Below are 18356 nucleotides of genomic sequence, written 5' to 3' on the forward strand. Positions count from 1 at the left end.
ACTAACCCTTTAAATTATTAAACCTTATCTTTGACTAAAAATTGTTTTTTTTAAACCTTACCCAGCATTTCAGGCACAATCTACATTAACCACTTGCCGACTGCCGCACGACTATTTACGTCGGCAGTCAGCCCCTCACAGGCAAAGTGACGTAGATCTACGTCGCTAGCCTGTGAGGGTCTAGGTAGCGAGCGCGCGCTCCCGGAGGCGCGCTCCCGCGTGGTCACTGACCCCTCGCGCGTGTGACCGGCGGACCCGATGTCCGCCGGTCACTCGGCAATCGTTGCTGCAGAGGGAGAAAGGCAGGCGGCTAGTGTAAACAAGCCACCTGTCATTCCCCCCTATGTAGAAACAGTGATCATACGGTTCTAATATGTAGGACCGTTGATCACTGTTCCTAAAGCTCAAGCTACAGCCAATCACAGTTAGAATCACGCCCCTAGGGACACACACCACCCCTCCCTCTCAAAAAAGTTAACCCCTTCACTGCCAGTGTAATTTTACAGTAACAGTGCATATGTATAGCACTGATTACTGTAGAAATGTCACTGGTAACCCGAAAAGTGTCAAAAATGTCAGTCAAGGGTCCGATTTGTCCGCCGCAATGTCGCAGTACCGCAACAAAAATTGCAGATCGCCGCCATTATGTGTTAAAAAAAAAACAACAGAAAATGACAAAAATCTTTCCCTTTGTTAGTTAACGCGATAACTTTAGCGCAAACCAATCAAAATACGCTTTTTGCTTTTTTTTTACCAAACATATGTAGTATAAAACAAATTGGCCGAAAATGTTAAAAAATTTTGATTTTTACATTTTTTTGGGGGAATTTCATATAAAAAAATGTGAAAAATATTGCTATTTTTGCAAAATTGACGCTCTTTTTTTGTTTATAGCGCATGATCAAAAAATTGCACAGGTGATCAAATACCAGCAAAATAAAGCTCTGTTTGTGGAAAAAAAAGGACGTCAAATTCGTTTAGGTACAGCGTCGCACGACCGCGCAATTGTCCGTTAAAGTCACGCAGTACCGAATCGCAAAATAGGCCCTGGTCAGGAAGGGGGTAAAATCTTCCGGGGCTTAAGTGGTTAACAGCAAAAAGGGTAGAAAGATTTTTCTTCCAGCCTCTAGTCTCCTTAATGGTAAATCACTGTGATTTCTGACCAAAACTTTGGAAAGTAGTGTTTGAGCAGGTAAAGTAAGCATAGAATGCCTTGCCTGATGCAAATTATAGTTGAAAGCAGAAATAAATAAGGTATGGGTCTACAGTAAACATATTAGAACTAACCTTTTCCTAATCTCTCGGGCCTTTTGTCTGTCTTCTCTCTCCAAGAAATAGATGGCAGATCAGCTTTATCTTTTGCATCTTGCTGTACAACTTCCTCATAACTTGGAGAAGACAATGAAAAATTAATTTCTCCAAATGTTTCTTTATCCCTCTCATTTTTTTCCGACCGTTGTCCATGTAGGTCAGTCACATTTGTTCTGCCCAGATGGGAAATTGGAGAAGATGGTGGCGTTGGACTGGCAGGTTTTGGAGCAAGGGATGGTTTTTGTATAGTTGGTGATTTAGGGACTACTTTGTCTTTATTATGAAATGACACATGGGGACTTGATGCTGACACTATAGTGGGGACTATAAACTGGGCATTATCAGTTGCATTGCTTGAGGTATCCACTAAATCTTTATTAAGGTTATCTTTCTTCATCTTCACAGGTGATCCTAAAAGTTCTTTCTTGACTATAGTCCTAATTTCTGTTTCATCTGTTGGAGTTAATGGGGCAGGAACCCCTTCGAAGCTGTCCCCGGCACTATATCGCTTTTTCCTCTTCTGTTCATTCTGCGGATCAGCATGAAACCTTAATGAATAGTTTGTTCTTCTTAATTTGACTCCAAATGGAGAGTTTTTGTCTTCTGCACTTTGCAATAATTTATCTGTTTTCACAGTGCCATTACTAAATTGTGTTTCAAGCGACATTTGCCCTTCCAAATTCCCCCGGCGAGGAGATTGTGGTGGGTTAGGAACTAAAAAAGATGGAAGATCTTTGGAAAATATCCATCCTTCTGCATTCCCATCAATTGTAACTTGCTTTTTAATTCTGGTCACCATTTCCGGAACCATGACTGTCCTTTCTCCATTCTTGCCCTGAGGTGTGCTGTCGGGTAATACTGCTATATTTTCCTTACTCAGAGGTTTTATTGAGGTCTCAATACTTATTTCTGTTGATCTTCCAGTTTCTGGAAATTTCTGCCATGCGGGTGTTATCGAAAATTTAGGGATAGCTGACATTGTTTTCCGTAAGCTGCTATGAGAATCACCTCTGCCCTTAGCCATCCTGTCATCACCAGAGTCAGAAGGACTTCTTTGGTTCTTTTCATCAGTTGCACTTTCAGCTTTACTTAGTATTTTAGACCTTATGGAAGCCCATTCTGCTAGGAATGACTGATTGTCTAATGCTTCTGATGTATACTTTGTCTTACTACTGACTTGTTTAGTACTGTCCTTTTCTTTCTGCATTTTGTTTTCTGTTATATCTAATTTTCTTTCTTCATTGAGGCCCAGTAAAGACTTACAAGCAGGATCCTTAATCTGATGTAGGTTTACAGCTGTACCACAAAGCTGTGCTCCTGTTACCAAAATGGCGGTGTGGGGTATGCACTGAGAAGTTGGAAGAGAGTGTGAACTAATGGTGCCCTTATGTTCTTTTGCATCTTGTGTACCTGGGGATATTATTGGCTCTTTTGGTACAGTAACTGGGGTTAAATGAACTTTCTCAAATATTATTTGCTTTTCGCCTGATGTGACTTTGAATGTAAATGGCCTCTGCTTTTGGTCAAGTTCCTGCCACCTTAGTTCTTCGTTAATTCTTCCCTGTTCTTGAGATTCTACTTCCTTTTGTTTTTTCTGCTTTAGTTCTTCCTCATCTCCTTTAATTCCCACCTCCATTTTTTGCTCTTCAGGTAGATCTTCCTCTGCTGAGGCAGCTTCTGTATACAGAGGGGAACGATGTTCTGGTGTCTGTAATTGCTTTTCCTCGGCTGTCTGGGGAGACTTTTTCTCCAACAACCCCTGACCTTTTTGTTCCCCTATCTGAACAGTTTTTTGTTGCTCTAAGTTATGTTTCTGCTGCTCTTCAGCTTTCTGCAATTCCAGTTCCTGCTTTTTCTGCTCCTCCATGATCTGGAGAGCTCTTTTTAGCTCTAACTGATGTTGTTTCTGTTCTTCAGCCATCTGAAGGTCTTTCTGCTGCTGAAGTTCACACTTTTTCTGCTCTTCTGTAACCTGGAGAATCCTTTGTACATCCAGTTCATGTTGTTTCTGCTCTTCTGTTTTCGGAAGTACTCCTCGTTCCTCAAAGTCACATTTTTTCTGCTCTGCAACCTGGGGAGCTTTCTGCTGCTCTGTTTGTCTTGTTTTCTGTTCTCCTATCTGAAGGGCCGTCTGTTTCTCCTGTTCATATTTCCTCTGCTCTTGCACTATCCGAAGGGCTCTCTGCTCTAGTTCATGTCTTTCCTGCTCTTCTGCCAACTGAATAGCTCTCTGCTTTTCCATTTCCTGTTTTCTTTGCTCTTCTGCTATCTGAAGTGCTCTTTGTATCTCCATCTCCCGCTTCTTCTGTTCCTCTGCCAGTTGAAATGTTTTCTTCTGCTCCAACTCACGTTGCTTTTGCTCCTCTTGCCTTCTATGCTCTTCTAACTCTTTCAGAATTTGTTCAGCTCTCTGTTTTCTCTCCTCTTCACGTCGACGCTGTTCTTTTAGTTCATTTTCATTTTGTTCTTTTATTTTCTGCTGGAGCCTTTCCAAATCTATGTTTCTAATGATCTCCTGCCTCTTTATTTCTTCCTCTTCTTTCCGTTTATCTGCTTCTGACTTCTTCTCTTCATCGGGCTGCCTAGTTTCTTGTACTACTTGTCTGCTGGTACTGAGATCTGTCTGTTTGCCGTCTTGATCTTTATTGATTTTCTTTTCCCCCTTAGGCACCAAAGTTTGAAATTGCTCAGATACTTGAGATTCATAGATTTTATGTTCAAAATGATCAGACATGAGTATATTATGGGAAGGAATATCCATTGAGTGGAACATGGCTTTGTTAAGGGATCTTTGCATATTCAAAGTGATTTCATTTTCGTTGTCTTCTATTGTGCTGAAGTCCTGTGGACAAATTAGAAGTGATAGCTAAACCAAATATAATATTGCACGATAAGTAACTTGTCTTCAAAATAATTTTTTGCAGTTTACATTGGTTTTAATAAAGAATCTTGAAAAGTAAACAAATGAGCAAACATTGTAATCACAGTTGCAGTCTTTTTTCATATATGTATTCTGGAACATGCATGTTTGAACATTGAAAAGTAGAATGCAAGATCTACAGTCACCATAAATACCCAGTATTTATAATGAGAATGATAGGTTTTCATTCTTTGGCATAGCATACGGGAGGATGGCCTACAGCCAGGCAAATCCAGATATTATCTGGAGCATCATTTAATGGTGAAATCTGGCATTGCAAAAAAATAATAAAATACAATGGTTCTGTAACAGAACCCCTGTTGTTCACTATTTAGACTTCAGTCCCTGTAAAAGATATCAGGTTTCTTTAACCACTTGCCGACCAGCTGCCGTAGTTTTACTGTGGCAGGTCCACTCTATTACGCGAAACAATGTACCTGTACTCCGCTTTGTGTAACAGATAGTGGGGCTGGAGGCATACACACGTGCCAATTGACCAGAGGGGGAGCCAATCAACGGGTCCGCCGGCCACCCACAATCGCTCCCTATTGAGACAGAATGGCGGTCTGCCTATGTAATCAAGGCAGACCACTGTTCCGTCAGAGATGAACACAGGGATCCTGTGTTCCTCTTATTTAGGAACACAAGTCTCTTTGTTCATCCAGTGAATACAACCCCCATACAGTTAGAAAGCACTCCCTAGGAGTACACTTAACCCTTTGATCGCCCCTGGTGTTAACCCCTTCCCTGCCAGTGTAATTAGTACAGTAACAGTGCATATTTTTAGCACTGATTACTGTATTAGTGTCACTTGTCCCCTCAAAAGTGTCACAAGTGTCAGTTAGGTGTCTGATCTGTCCGCCACAATGTCGCAGTCCCGCTAAAAACCGCTGATCGTCGCCATTACTAGTAAAAAAAAATAAAAAAATAAAAATGACATAAATCTATCCCTTAGTTTGTAGAAACAATAACTTTTGCGCAAAACCAATCAATATACAGGAATTGTGTGGTATTATGTGGCAGAATACATATTGGCCTTAATTGATGAAAAAATTTGATTTAAAATTTTTTTTATTGGGAATGTTTTATAGCAGAAAGTGAAAAATATTGTTTTTTTTTTTTTTAGAATTGTCTCTCTTTTTTTTTTTATAGCGGAAAAAGGAAATAAAAATCGCAAAGGTGATCAAATACTACCAAAAGAAAGCTCTATTTGTGTGAAAAAAAGGACATCAGTTTTATTTTGGTACAGCATCGCACGACCGCGCAATTGTCAGTTAAAATAACGCACTGCCGTATCGCACAAAATGGCCTGGTCATTAAGGGGGTAAAACCTTCCGGTCCTTAAGTGGTTAAAGAAGATTATTGGAGGGCTTCACCCTTTTTTTCCAACATTATCCACCTAATAAAAAAATATAGGTTTATTTACATTATTTCATGCATTATGCATATCTAAAACATGCACATAATAAATTGAATTAAAACATACTACCTGGGACATGCCTCTATGTTTCTTTGACACTCTCTGGTTTTTTGGCTTGACAGAAAGTTTGTGTTTAGCAGCACTGTTATCTAGTCGTGCAACAGACCGAGGAACGGCATCCAGATTTATGGAATCAATTGTGCCTGACGGCCGTTTTGGCCGCAATGTTTTCACTGGAGTTGCCTGCACATCAAAAAAGGAAAACGGATTAAATGTAATTGCAGCTATAGAAATAGAATACAGTTTAAATAGAATGGGTTTTCCATTTCCAAAAAAATCAAGAAACTTTTTGAACCTGGCAAGTTATTCCCAAAGGGGAGAGTCCTCTTTTTCTTCATCTTTCTTACTGGAATCTGTTCTATGCTTCTAAAGGATTTTAAACTGGTCATCTTTGTTTTAAAAAAAGTAATGCAATTCCCCCTTTTTCAATGTAAAAAAATGGATTCTCAACTATGGCTCCTGGCGCAACCCTTTATGCTGCATAAAACTGGAATTATGTGGAAGCATCACTAAAGATCATTTTTAAAGAGTTAAAGCTGATACTTGCAGCAGACCTATTAGGAAAGAACTCAAGATCTATTAATGGAGCAGAATGCCAGTGATTACATCCTACATTGCTGGAGGGCTTCCTACACACATTTTGCAGAGTCAGATGATGGGAAGAAGGAGCAGAAATTTACTCCCAAAGTGTTAGGTAAGCATTTCTCTGCTGTATCACCTGTGTAGCTGGGATTTAGAAAGTAGAATGATTTGATTTGTTTTCATGTTTGGTTTCAGGGGGTCTGCACATTTTAGTAAACAATTAAGTACTGATATTTATGAGCACTTTCTAGTATGCCCTTTATAACTTTTGTCTTTTTTGTAACTACTCTCACACATAAATAACTGACATATAGACATGAAACTGATTAAAGCGGTAGTATACTCCGCTATTTGACTTTTACCTACAGGTAAGCTATAATAAGGCTTACCTGTAGGTACAATTAATATCTCCTAACCATGCATGCAGCCGCTGACTTGCCGGTCCTTGCCGGACAGTGAAACTCCTGCACGCATGCGCAGGAGTGACGTCATCGCAGCTCCGGCCACTCACAGCCCCGGAGCCACAGAGCCGCAGAACCAGGAAAAGACGCCGAGGCAACATGACAGCACCCTTAGCGTTTTCCAGGCGAGTGGGGCTTCGTTTTAAGGTAAGTATTACATAATGAGCTAGTATGCGATGCATACTAGCTCATTATGTCTTTGTCCTGCAGGTTTTTTTTTTTTTTGTTTTTTATTACTGAGTATACAACCGCTTTAAATCTGTAGATATATATCACAGTATTAGTACAAGGGAGGTTGGATGTATTTTTGCTGAAGCACCTCAGATTTCTGATACCAGTGTTTCCCCGAAAATAAGACCGGGTCTTATATTAATTTTGGCTACAAAAAAACACACTAGGGCTTATTTTCAGGGGGTGTCTTATTTATTTACGGTATGTACAATAATTTACATTTATTCAAAAACAGTCATGTCATCATGACGCTCCTAAAGTGGTTGAAACCCTAACAAAAAAAAAATCCTGATCCTTTAGGGCATGATAGACAGCACAGTGTACTGTGTCATTTACCCCTCTCTTTGTTCTAAAGAACCTGGAATAAAACAATAAAATGTTTTTAAAAATGTCCTGTGTCCCCTGTCTTCCCTGTCAGCTCAGGAGTCAGCCTTAGGACATTCTGTAATCCCAAAAATAAACCTTGGTCAAAATCAGTTTTGGAAAAAGATTATGGAATGTGAAGTGTGTCTGCTTTTGTATATTTATAGTGGAAAATACCATATTTACAGCACCGTTGGGTGCTCACATGACCCACCGGAACTCTTCTTCCCAGTTTTGAGCACTGCAGAGTAAGGGGCCGCTGACGTCAACCGGGAGGAGAGCAGAAGATCTACGGCAGGTCATGTGAGCACCCAGCGGCACTGTAAATAAGGTATATTCCACAATAAAGTTACAAAAGGAGAAACACTGCATATTATATAATCTTTTTACAAAACGGATTGCATGTTTTTACAACGACTTTAACTAGGGCTTATTTTCAGGGTAGGGCTTATATTGCAGCCATCCCCAAAATTAAAGCTAGGTCTTATTTTCGGGGTAGGGCTTATTTTCAGGTTAACAGGGTATAGATAGATGCACATCAATATGTTCATTCAGCCTGCATTTATCTCTATGGCAATGTTTCTCAATCTTTTTTCAGTCAAGGCACTCTTTAAAATTTATGGACAATCTCAAGGCACCCCATTCTAAAAAGGCTATTCTAATAGTTTTACATAATGCATCAGCATCGGCACACATGGGACACCCAACATTAGAGGTGATTTATTCTTCACAAATAAATACACTTTTGCACACTAGTACCGACTAGCAAAGGTGGCTGCTCCATTAGGGGCACAGGGGCTTCGGCCCTCTAATCCATGTGCACGACCTCTAATCTACATACAGGGTGCCAGACGCATGGATTTAAAGAGGTTTTTTTTTTTTTTGCAGTACATGATTAGAGCCTGGTACTCTAATTGGCGTCAAAAAAGGGTCTGCTTGGGGCGCAGAGCACTGTGCCCCAAGCCCACCTGCTTGTGTGACAATAGCGAATTAGTATTCACTCTTGTCTTCCTGCTTCTCCTCCTGGCCAATCAGGAAGCTGGTCCTAAGACCCGATTGGCCCAGAATCTCAGGACCCACTTCCTGTTTGGCTGGGAGGAGAAGAAACAACCCGGCTCTTCTGGAGAAGCTGAAATGAAAATCAGTTGATGAGCATCCTGTGGAGGAGCCAGGGAGAGTTCCTGCGGGACAGCAGGGGGGAGGCAGTGGAAGTCTTCCTCGGGGTTCAGGACTTGTCATGCTGCAACAGGTTCTCCTACTATGAGTCTTCACCAGATCCTCGTTCAGGTACAGATTACTGTAGCCGCTGTCCACCTCCTGGACCGCCAGGGAGTCTGAGCTGGGCACCGACTGTGACTGCTGCTGGGCTATGTCCTCCTCTCCACCACCGTATAACTTTCTGCAAGTCTCTGCCACACCGATTACTGCAAACTCACCTCTGCCATACCCAGCATGGAGGAGAGCAACTCACACTGACACCTACCGACCCACCGACTGCCTCATACAACTGTTCTACACAGAGATAATGGGAGCACTGAGAGCAGGAGGAGGAGGAGGGAGCTGACATAGCATGACTTTCCTATATACATGTCACGGTTCTTGCCGTGGCATTCAGACAGTCAGGCGTGGTCACCATTGAATGCCTGACATGGGATTGTATAATAATAATAATTTGAACCTGTGTGCTTTGACATTCTGTCCTGTTATCCTACCTCTGAGCCACACTTCAGCTCATATGTATCCAGGCTTGTTAATCTAGTATTGCCTGCAGCACTAGGGGGCTGGACTTCACCTGAGTGTGCTCTTGTCTATCATTATAAAAGGAATAGGGGTGATGGCGCTGCCTATATAATTTAGATATAATAAAAATGTAATAAGCTGTGATGCAAAGTGCCTTAAGCTAAAAACAATAATGTGTAATATTCAAACAATAATATATTCCATAAAAACTTCAATTAAGTGCAAGTGCAAGGTATAAAAGTGCCTGCAGAAAGATTGGAAAGTGACTGGTGCAATAATTGTATGAGCAATAAATAATATTTAACATGCAATATTAATGTGCTAAAAAATATGGTGCTATATAAAGTGAGCTGTTCCACTCATACCACGTGTTGATATGGGGAATAAAAAAGTGCCAACAGAGCAAAAATAGAAAAAAGTTATTATTTTAAAAAAATACAGCTTGCAATGTCCAATAAGGAAAGATCCAGTAGAAAAGTCTATATCATGTGCGGTGACTTCAAAGGCAATAAAGGTGACAGCACTCGGAACAAACCGACACTCAGGTGAAAAGGTGACCCCGTGGTGGGTGGTAAGGTGCTGGGATTCCTTTGATAAAATTGCACACTTACCAGAGACACCCACCCCACACAGGGGTATAGAGCGGGTGTATTTATGGGTCTGGCAACCTAGCGGTATCCTCCTATCCCTGGGTGGAGGGCGTGTGCCGAGGATCAGGCTGGTCCTGGTGTGGATGTACCCTAGGATGGTCCCCTGTGTTCCTTCCTGCCTAGGTATGTTCCGAGGGATCCACTCAGCTCCACTCCCGATATTTAAACCTGTTTCTCCTGATCCTCATTCCTCATGTCTGCATTAAGGGGTACCGCTAGGTTGCCAGACCCATAAATACACCCGCTCTATACCCCTGTGTGGGGTGGGCAGGGGCGTTGCTAGGTGGGAAAAAGACCAGGGGCTTCAGCCCGAAGATAAATTTGATAACCCCCTCCCACATTTTAAAGAAAAGCCCCGCCCAAGCTCCTCCCATATTTAAAAGTAAGTACCGCCCAAGCTCCACCCAATGGCCCCCTCAGTCAAGGGTCAGTCAAGGGGTGGTATGGAGAGGAGTACAGGGGGTGAGAAATTGGGTGGTATGGAGAAGAGAGAAGTAAAGGGGGTCAGTCATGTGGTGGTATGGAGAGGAGTACAGGAGGTCAGTCATGGGGTGGTATGGAGAGGAGAGGAGTACAGGGAGTCAGACATGGGGTGGTATGGAGAGGAGAGAAGTACAGGGAGTCAGACATGGGGTGGTATGGAGAGGAGTACAGGGGGTCAGACATGGGGTGGTATGGAGAGGAGTACAGGGGGTCAGACATGGGGTGGTATGGAGAGGAGTACAGGGGGTCAGACATGGGGTGGTATGGAGAGGAGTACAGGGGGTCAGACATGGGGTGGTATGGAGAGGAGTACAGGAGGTCAGTCATGGGGTGGTATGGAGAGGAGTACAGGGGGTCAGACATGGGGTGGTATGGAGAAGAGTACAGGGGGTAAGACATGGGTTGGTATGGAGAGGAGTACAGGGGGTCAGACATGGGGTGGTATGGAGAGGAGAGGAGTACAGCGGGTCAGTCATGGGGTGGTATGGAGAGGAGAGGAGTACAGGGGGTCAGTCATGGGGTGGTATGGAGAGGAGAGGAGTACAGGGGGTCAGACATGGGGTGGTATGAAGAGGAGTACAGGGGGTCAGACATGGGGTGGTATGGAGAGGAGAGGAGTACAGGAGGTCAGTCATGGGGTGGTATGGAGAGCAGAGAAGTACAGGGGGTCAGACATGGGGTGATATGGAGAGGAGAACAGGGGGGCAGATATAGGGTGGTATGGAGAGGAGTACAGGGGGTCAGTCATGGGGTGGTATGGAGAGGAGAGAAGTACAGGGGTTCAGTCATGGGGTTGTATGAAGAGGAATACAGGGGGTCAGACATGGGGTGGTATGGAGAGGAGTACAGGGGGTCAGACATGGGGTGGTATGGAGAGGAGTACAGGGGGTCAGACATGGGGTGGTATGGAGAGGAGTACTGCCGGCATCAGATGGAACATAAATGAATGCAGCCTAAACTCAATCCTATTAAACTCCTTTGGCGTAAATGTAAACAGCCAGGTCTTCTTGTCCAACATCAGTACCTGACCTCAAAAATGCACAAGTTCTCACAAGCTCAATACAAAATCTTGTGGAAAGCCTTCCCAGAAAAGTGGAAGCTGTTTACAGATGCAAAGGTGAGACCAACTCAATATACCACCCCATGACTGACCCCCTGTACTCCGCTCCTCTCCATACCACCCTATATCTGCCCCCCTGTACTCCTCTCCATATCACCCCATGTCTGACCCCCTGTACTTCTCTACTCTCCATACCACCCCATGACTGACCCCCTGTACTCCGCTCCTCTCCATACCACCCTATATCTGCCCCCCTGTACTCCTCTCCATATCACCCCATGTCTGACCCCCTGTACTTCTCTACTCTCCATACCACCCCATGACTGACCTCCTGTACTCCTCTCCATACCACCCCATGTCTGACCCCCTGTACTCCTCTTCATACCACCCCATGTCTGACCCCCTGTACTCCTCTCGTCTCCATACCACCCCATGACTGACCCCTGTACTCCTCTCCTCTCCATACCACCCCATGTCTGACCCCCTGTACTCCTCTCCATACCAACCCATGTCTGACCCCCTGTACTCCTCTCCATACCACCCCATGTCTGACCCCCTGTACTCCTCTCCTCTCCATACCACCCCATGACTGACCCCCTGTACTCCTCTCCATACCACCCCATGTCTGACCCACTGTACTCCTCTTCATACCACCCCATGTCTGACCCCCTGTACTCCTCTCCATACCACCCCATGACTGACCCCCTGTACTCCTCTCCTCTCCATACCACCCCATGTCTGACCCCCTGTACTCCTCTCCATACCACCCCATGTCTGACCCCCTGTACTCCTCTCCATACCACCCCATGTCTGACCATTGTCCCATCATTTTTTTTCCCTCCTCTTACATGTTATACTTGGGAACACTCACCTGCCCAACCCAACAGATCCAGCAAGCATTGTCCTGCTGTGATTTGCAGCACCTCTTCCACAGGCCTGTGAATGGAAAGCGAAGCATCCCGGTATATGTGGTGAACACATTTCAAAGTCTTAGAGACGTCATGGTACAGGAGATGGTCAGAGACTGCAGACATGGTACAGGAGATGGTCAGAGACTGCAGACATGGTACAGGAGATGGTCAGAGACTGCAGACATGATACAGGAGATGGTCAGAGACTGCAGACATGGTACAGGAGATGGTCAGAGACTACAGACATGATACAAGAGGTGGCCAAAGACTGCAGACATGATACAAGAGATGGTCAGAGACTGAGGACATGATACAAGAGACGGTCAGAGACTGCAGACATAGTACAGGAGACGGTCCGAGACTGCAGACATGGTACAGTAGATGGTCAGAGACTGCAGACATGATACAAGAGATGGTCAGAGACTGCAGACATTAAACAGGAGAGGGTCAGAGACTGAGGACATGATACAGGAGATGGTCAGAGACTGAGGACATTAAACAGAAGATGGTCAGAGACTGAGGACATTAAACAGAAGATGGCCAGAGACTGAGGACATGTTACAGAAGATGGTCAGAGACTGAAGACATGGTTCAGGAGACGGTCAGAGACTGCAGACATGGTACAGGAGATGGTCAGAGACTGCAGACATTAAACAGGAGAGGGTCAGAGACTGAGGGCATGATACAGGAGATGGTCAGAGACTGAGGACATGATACAGGAGATGGTCAGAGACTGAGGACATTAAACAGAAGATGGCCAGAGACTGAGGACATGTTACAGAAGATGGTCAGAGACTGAGGACATGTTACAGAAGATGGTCAGAGACTGAGGACATGGTTCAGGAGACAGTCAGAGACTGAAGACATGATACAGGAGATGCTCAGAGACTGAGGACATGATAGAAGATAGAAGAGCACTAGGGGGGCCGGAGAGCACAGGCGAAGCAGAGAGCACTGGAGGAGCTGAAGGGCACGGTGGGCGGGGGGGGTGGGGGACTGGAGAGTATTAAGAGGGGGTTTGGAAAGCATTGCAGGGGGGTTGGAAGGCGCAGGGGGTGGAGAGCACGGGGGGGACAGGGAGCATAGGGGGGAGGGAGATGAAAAGCATCGGGGGAGGGCTAAAGAACAGGGGGCAGTCCAGTGCACTGGGTGGGGGGGTTAAGAGCACTGAGGCGGGGATAAGAGCACTGAGGCGGGGATAAGTGCACTGAGGCGGGGATAAGTGCACTGAGGGTGGGGGGGGGAATAAGAGCACCGAGGGGGGGGGATAAGAGCACTGAGGGGGGATTAGAACACTGGAGGGGGGGTTAAGAGCACTGGTGAGCCAGCAAAAGAAGTTGTATAGGAGGGGGATGGGGCAGCTGCATATAGAGGAATTGATCTTCCCCTATTCTTCCTGCAGGAAGGAGAAGAGGACAATCAGTTATTCAGCAGCTGCAGAAAGAATAGGGAAAGATAAATTCCTCTATATGCAGCTTCCCCATCCCTCTACTACCCAGCACACACACTTGGGCAATGGGCACTCACCTTCTTCCCGCCGAGGCCCCGCCCCTTCTTCCCGCCGAGGCCCCGCCCCCTTCCCGCCGCGGCTCCGCCCCCGCTAGTCCCCGGACTGAAGGAGCTGCCACTGCCTGCCCTTTACACAGTGCCCTTTACGCCACTGCATCCAGTGATTGGTGGGCGATCTGGGGCAGCCGCAAGGAAGGAGAGTGATTGCTGCGGTCAAGTAGCATTGTTTTCGGGTGTGGGCGGGACCGGTATGCGGGGCTCCGCCCCATTGTTCCGTGCATAGAGAAACAGAAGCTGTCTGGGGAGGAAGGTGGGCGTGGCATACCGGCCCCGCCCACACCCGACATCAATGCTGAAACTTGACAGCTGCATTCACTCTCCTTGCGGCTGCCCCGGATTGCCCACCAATCATTGGATGTGCTTTATAAATCTTACACTGCTGAGGTATGCAGCCCGAGTTCTCGGCCAAACCCAGGCTTTGGGACTCGGGGCTAATCATTTTAAAAAAGCAACAGTAGACCCGGGGCTTTTGGGGAGCACACTCGGGGCTATAGCCCAGGTCAGCCCCCCCCTGCCGACGCCACTGGGGGTGGGTGTCTCTGGTAAGTGTGCAATTTTATCAAAGGAATCCCAGCACCTTACCACCCACCACGGGGTCACCTTTTCACCTGAGTGTCGGTTTGTTCCGAGTGCTGTCACCTTTATTGCCTTTGAAGTCACCGCACATGATATAGACTTTTCTACTGGATCTTTCCTTATTGGACATTGCAAGCTGTATTTTTTTAAAATAATAACTTTTTTCTATTTTTGCTCTGTTGGCACTTTTTTATTCCCCATATCAACACGTGGTATGAGTGGAACAGCTCACTTTATATAGCACCATATTTTTTAGCACATTAATATTGCATGTTAAATATTATTTATTGCTCATACAATTATTGCACCAGTCACTTTCCAATCTTTCTGCAGGCACTTTTATACCTTGCACTTGCACTTAATTGAAGTTTTTATGGAATATATTATTGTTTGAATATTACACATTATTGTTTTTAGCTTAAGGCACTTTGCATCACAGCTTATTACATTTTTATTATATCTAAATTATATAGGCAGCGCCATCACCCCTATTCCTTTTATATCCAGTGCATAGTCTCCGGACTATCATCCAGGGAGGCTGCAGCCTATTTTTAGATATATCTATATATATATATATATATATATATATATATTTTATATTTTATACATTTACTACATATTTTTTATTCATTTATTTATACACATTTTTTTCACTTAATTATTCACTTATCTATCCATTTAGTCCATAGCGCGGAAGTTCTTATTTTTCTTGTCTATCATTGTCCACCTGAAACTAATTGCTCAATTAAGCGAGCTATAAAACACTGTCTCTCACTGAGAGCATTGTCAGTTCATTGCTGATCCTTGTTGCTGATCCTTCCTTGTTCCTGTGTTGCTGGTCCTTGTTCCTGATCGTTGTTCCAGTTTGACAGACTTTGTTCCTGTTTCCTAAGTGTGTGTTCCAGACTGACTCCGGCTTCCATCCTTACCTTCGCTCCCTGTTGTTCCTGTGACCTTTTCCGGACTCGTGTCATCCAGTGACTCCTGTTATTCCTGGACTTCCCTTCCCATTGTATTCCTGCCGGTCCTGCTTATTGGAGCACCTTCCCTGCCAAGCCCCCGTGCACAAATTCACAGCACCAGGTGGCTTTCTTACCTTGTCACCCTGGACTGTGGATATCTGCAAGGGTAAACGTACATCTCTGCGTTACAGACTCCACAACAAAGGTAAGCCTCGTGACAATACACCCCTCTACTATATACACCCTTCTCTATATACACCCCTCTGCTATATAAACTCTCCTCTATATACACCTCACTGCTAAATACACCCTCCTCTATATGCACCCCACTACTATATACACCCTTCTCTATATACACCCCTCTGCTATATAAACTCTCCTCTATATACACCCCTCTGCTAAATACACCCTTCTCCATATACACCCCTCCACTTTATACACCCCTCTGCAGTGTACACACCTCTGCAATATAAACCCTCCTCTATATACACCCTCCTCTATATACACTCATCTCCTGCATGGGGGGGGGGGGGTGTCGTTAGTTTGCCCCCCCCCCCCAAAAAAAAAATATTGAGCACCAGCCACTACTGCCGAATAGTATTCCAGTGTTTCTTCTCTCCCTCAGTTTCTCTCTATCACTTAGCTAATGTGACTCCAGCATTGACCTAGAGCGGCAGAGGAGGGTCCAACAAGAATGCTGTGCAGGCAATCAACACCCTTATCAATACTGATGTCCCAACATTGGTTGTTGGGACACAGGTAACTGGAAGTTTGAAATGGTGCACAATAAAAACCTGTGGCTTTGTGTAACTAAAAGGCAGGCTTGATCCACCTTCTGGCTTGTATACATTTTTGGGCAATTTTTAGGCATTTTGCCACGGCATCTCTGAAGAAACAGCAGGAGATTTGGAGCTCTTTGCGCAGCCTGTCAGAAGCTACATACAGTGCAGCCAGTTTAAATATAAGCTTGCACACGCTATTTGTAGCAGGCTGAGAGGATGAGCTCACAGTGCCTCTGATTTCTTGTCAGAGGCACTGAGCTCAATGGACAGCTTGGAGCCTTGGACCAATGGTAAAGCACCATTGGTCCAAGCTGTCCAATAAAAATGTGGCAGTGGAGGCTCTCCTCTCACTGTAGTGTCATATAGGGGGTCGTGTGTCTAAAAGACAAATGCTCCCTTCCAGCCCAGCCCTCTTAACTACAAGGAAAAAGGGTTTACCCATAATCCTATGTTTTTCTCACACAGTTAGAAGGGAGAATCTGCTGCTGCTTAAAAGGTACTTTTTAATCAAGCAAAATAATATATTATAATGCTATATCTTATAACATAATAATTTATTATTTATCTATTTACTGTGAAATTACTGGTTTGAAGTTATAACTTCAAACTTCAGTAATGTGTCCGTTAAGCCCCCTGCTTGAGTACAGTTTTAGAAAATATAGTAATTATCTTAAAAACAATAAATAATAATTTGTATATTACTTATGGTAACTAACCACTTGCCACCCAGGCCAATTCTGATACTTCTCTCCTACATGTAAAAATCATAATTTTTTTGCTACAAAATTACTCAGAACCCCCAAACATTATAAATATATTTTTAGTTGGCCTGTTTCACTGTTTTACTGTTTGTTTTATATACTCCTGCATTTTACCTTTTAGTAAATAACCCCGAAACCTTTATTGTTTTCTTGTTTATTACTGAATATTACTCTTATATTTCTGGCTTCAGAAAATAGAGACATGTTTTATTTTTTCTACAATCTTTATTGTCATCTTTGCTAGTAATATTGTTTCCAGCATCAATAAAAAGGTTAACTGAAAAACATCTTAAAGTGACAGCATTTGTAAATATTTTTGTTAAATGAGTAGACGAGAATCGAATATGTAACCTGTGTGTATCTGGCTTTGATACTAGCCAGTGCCTCACCGGCCCCTGACCTCACCGCATGTCCCTGGTCACAAGTAGTGGCAATGCACAAAACATCTCACTACTGGCAACTGCATGGCCCTTGTTGCTGTTGGAACTTGTTGCTGTACTATGTGCTGCCTCTTATTGTCCCTGTGAAATAGTTTAAGCCGTACCACCAATTGATGCACATACAGTGGATATAAAAAGTCTACACACCCCTGTTAAAATGTCAGATTTCTGTGATGTAAAAAAATGAGACAAAGATAAATAATTTCAGAACTTTTTCCACCTTTAATGTGACCTATAAACTGTACAACTCAGTTGAAAAACAAACTCAAATATTTTAGGTGGAGGGAAGTAAAAATAAAAAAACTAAAATAATATGGTTGCATAAGTGTGCACACCCTTAAACTAATACTTTGTTGAAGCACCTTTTGATTTTATTACAGCACTCAGTCTTTTTAGGTAGAAGTCTATCAGCATGGCACATTGTGACTTGGCAATATTTGCCCACTTTTCTTTGCAAAAACAAAAGCCCTCTTCAGATCACCCCCAGATTTTCAATTGGATTCAGGTCTGGGCTCTGGCTGGGCCATTCCAAAACTTTAATCTTCTTCTGGAGAAGCAATTTCTTCGTTGATTTGGATGTATGCTTTGGGTCGTTGTCATGCTGAAAGATGAAGTTCCTTTTCATGTTGAGCTTGTCACATGTACCACACAGCCAGTACTTGCCAGATATTCCTGCGGCTCCTTTAATGTTGCTGTACGCCTCTTGGCAGCCTCCCTGACCCGTTTTCTTCTTGTCCTTTCATCAATTTTAGAGGGAAGTCCAGTTCTTGGTAATGTCACTGCTGTGACAAATGTTCTCCACTTGATGACTGTCTTCACTGTGTTCCATCTTATATCTAATGCCTTGGAAATTCTTTTGTATCCTTCTCCTGACTGATACCTTTTAACAATGAGATCCCTCTCATGCTGAAGTTTATTTGGGGTTAATCAGAGGCACTTTAAATGATGGCAGCTGTGTACTGACTCCTTTTTACATGAGTCTGAATGTAATTACTTAATTCTGAACACAGTTACATTTCCAGTTATAAGAGGTTGTGCACACTTATGCAACCGCATTATTTTATTTATTTTTTT

General features: G+C 43.8%; 1 protein-coding gene across 2 annotated transcripts in view; it reads right to left on the reverse strand.

Annotated features, from left to right (window-relative positions):
* Positions 1-18356, reverse strand: part of CRACD (capping protein inhibiting regulator of actin dynamics) — a 273094-nt gene that overhangs the window by 32713 nt on the left and 222025 nt on the right. For both annotated transcript variants that reach the window (XM_082264866.1, XM_082264865.1), the window contains 2 exons: positions 5721-5894; positions 1288-4153 (listed from right to left, as the gene is read on the reverse strand). In XM_082264866.1, the coding sequence (XP_082120992.1) occupies positions 1288-4153; positions 5721-5894 (3040 nt within the window). The remainder of the gene's footprint in view (positions 1-1287; positions 4154-5720; positions 5895-18356) is intronic.

Source organism: Pelophylax lessonae (assembly GCF_965119305.1).
Source record: "Pelophylax lessonae genome assembly, chromosome: 1".
Classification (NCBI taxonomy): Eukaryota; Metazoa; Chordata; class Amphibia; order Anura; family Ranidae; genus Pelophylax; species Pelophylax lessonae.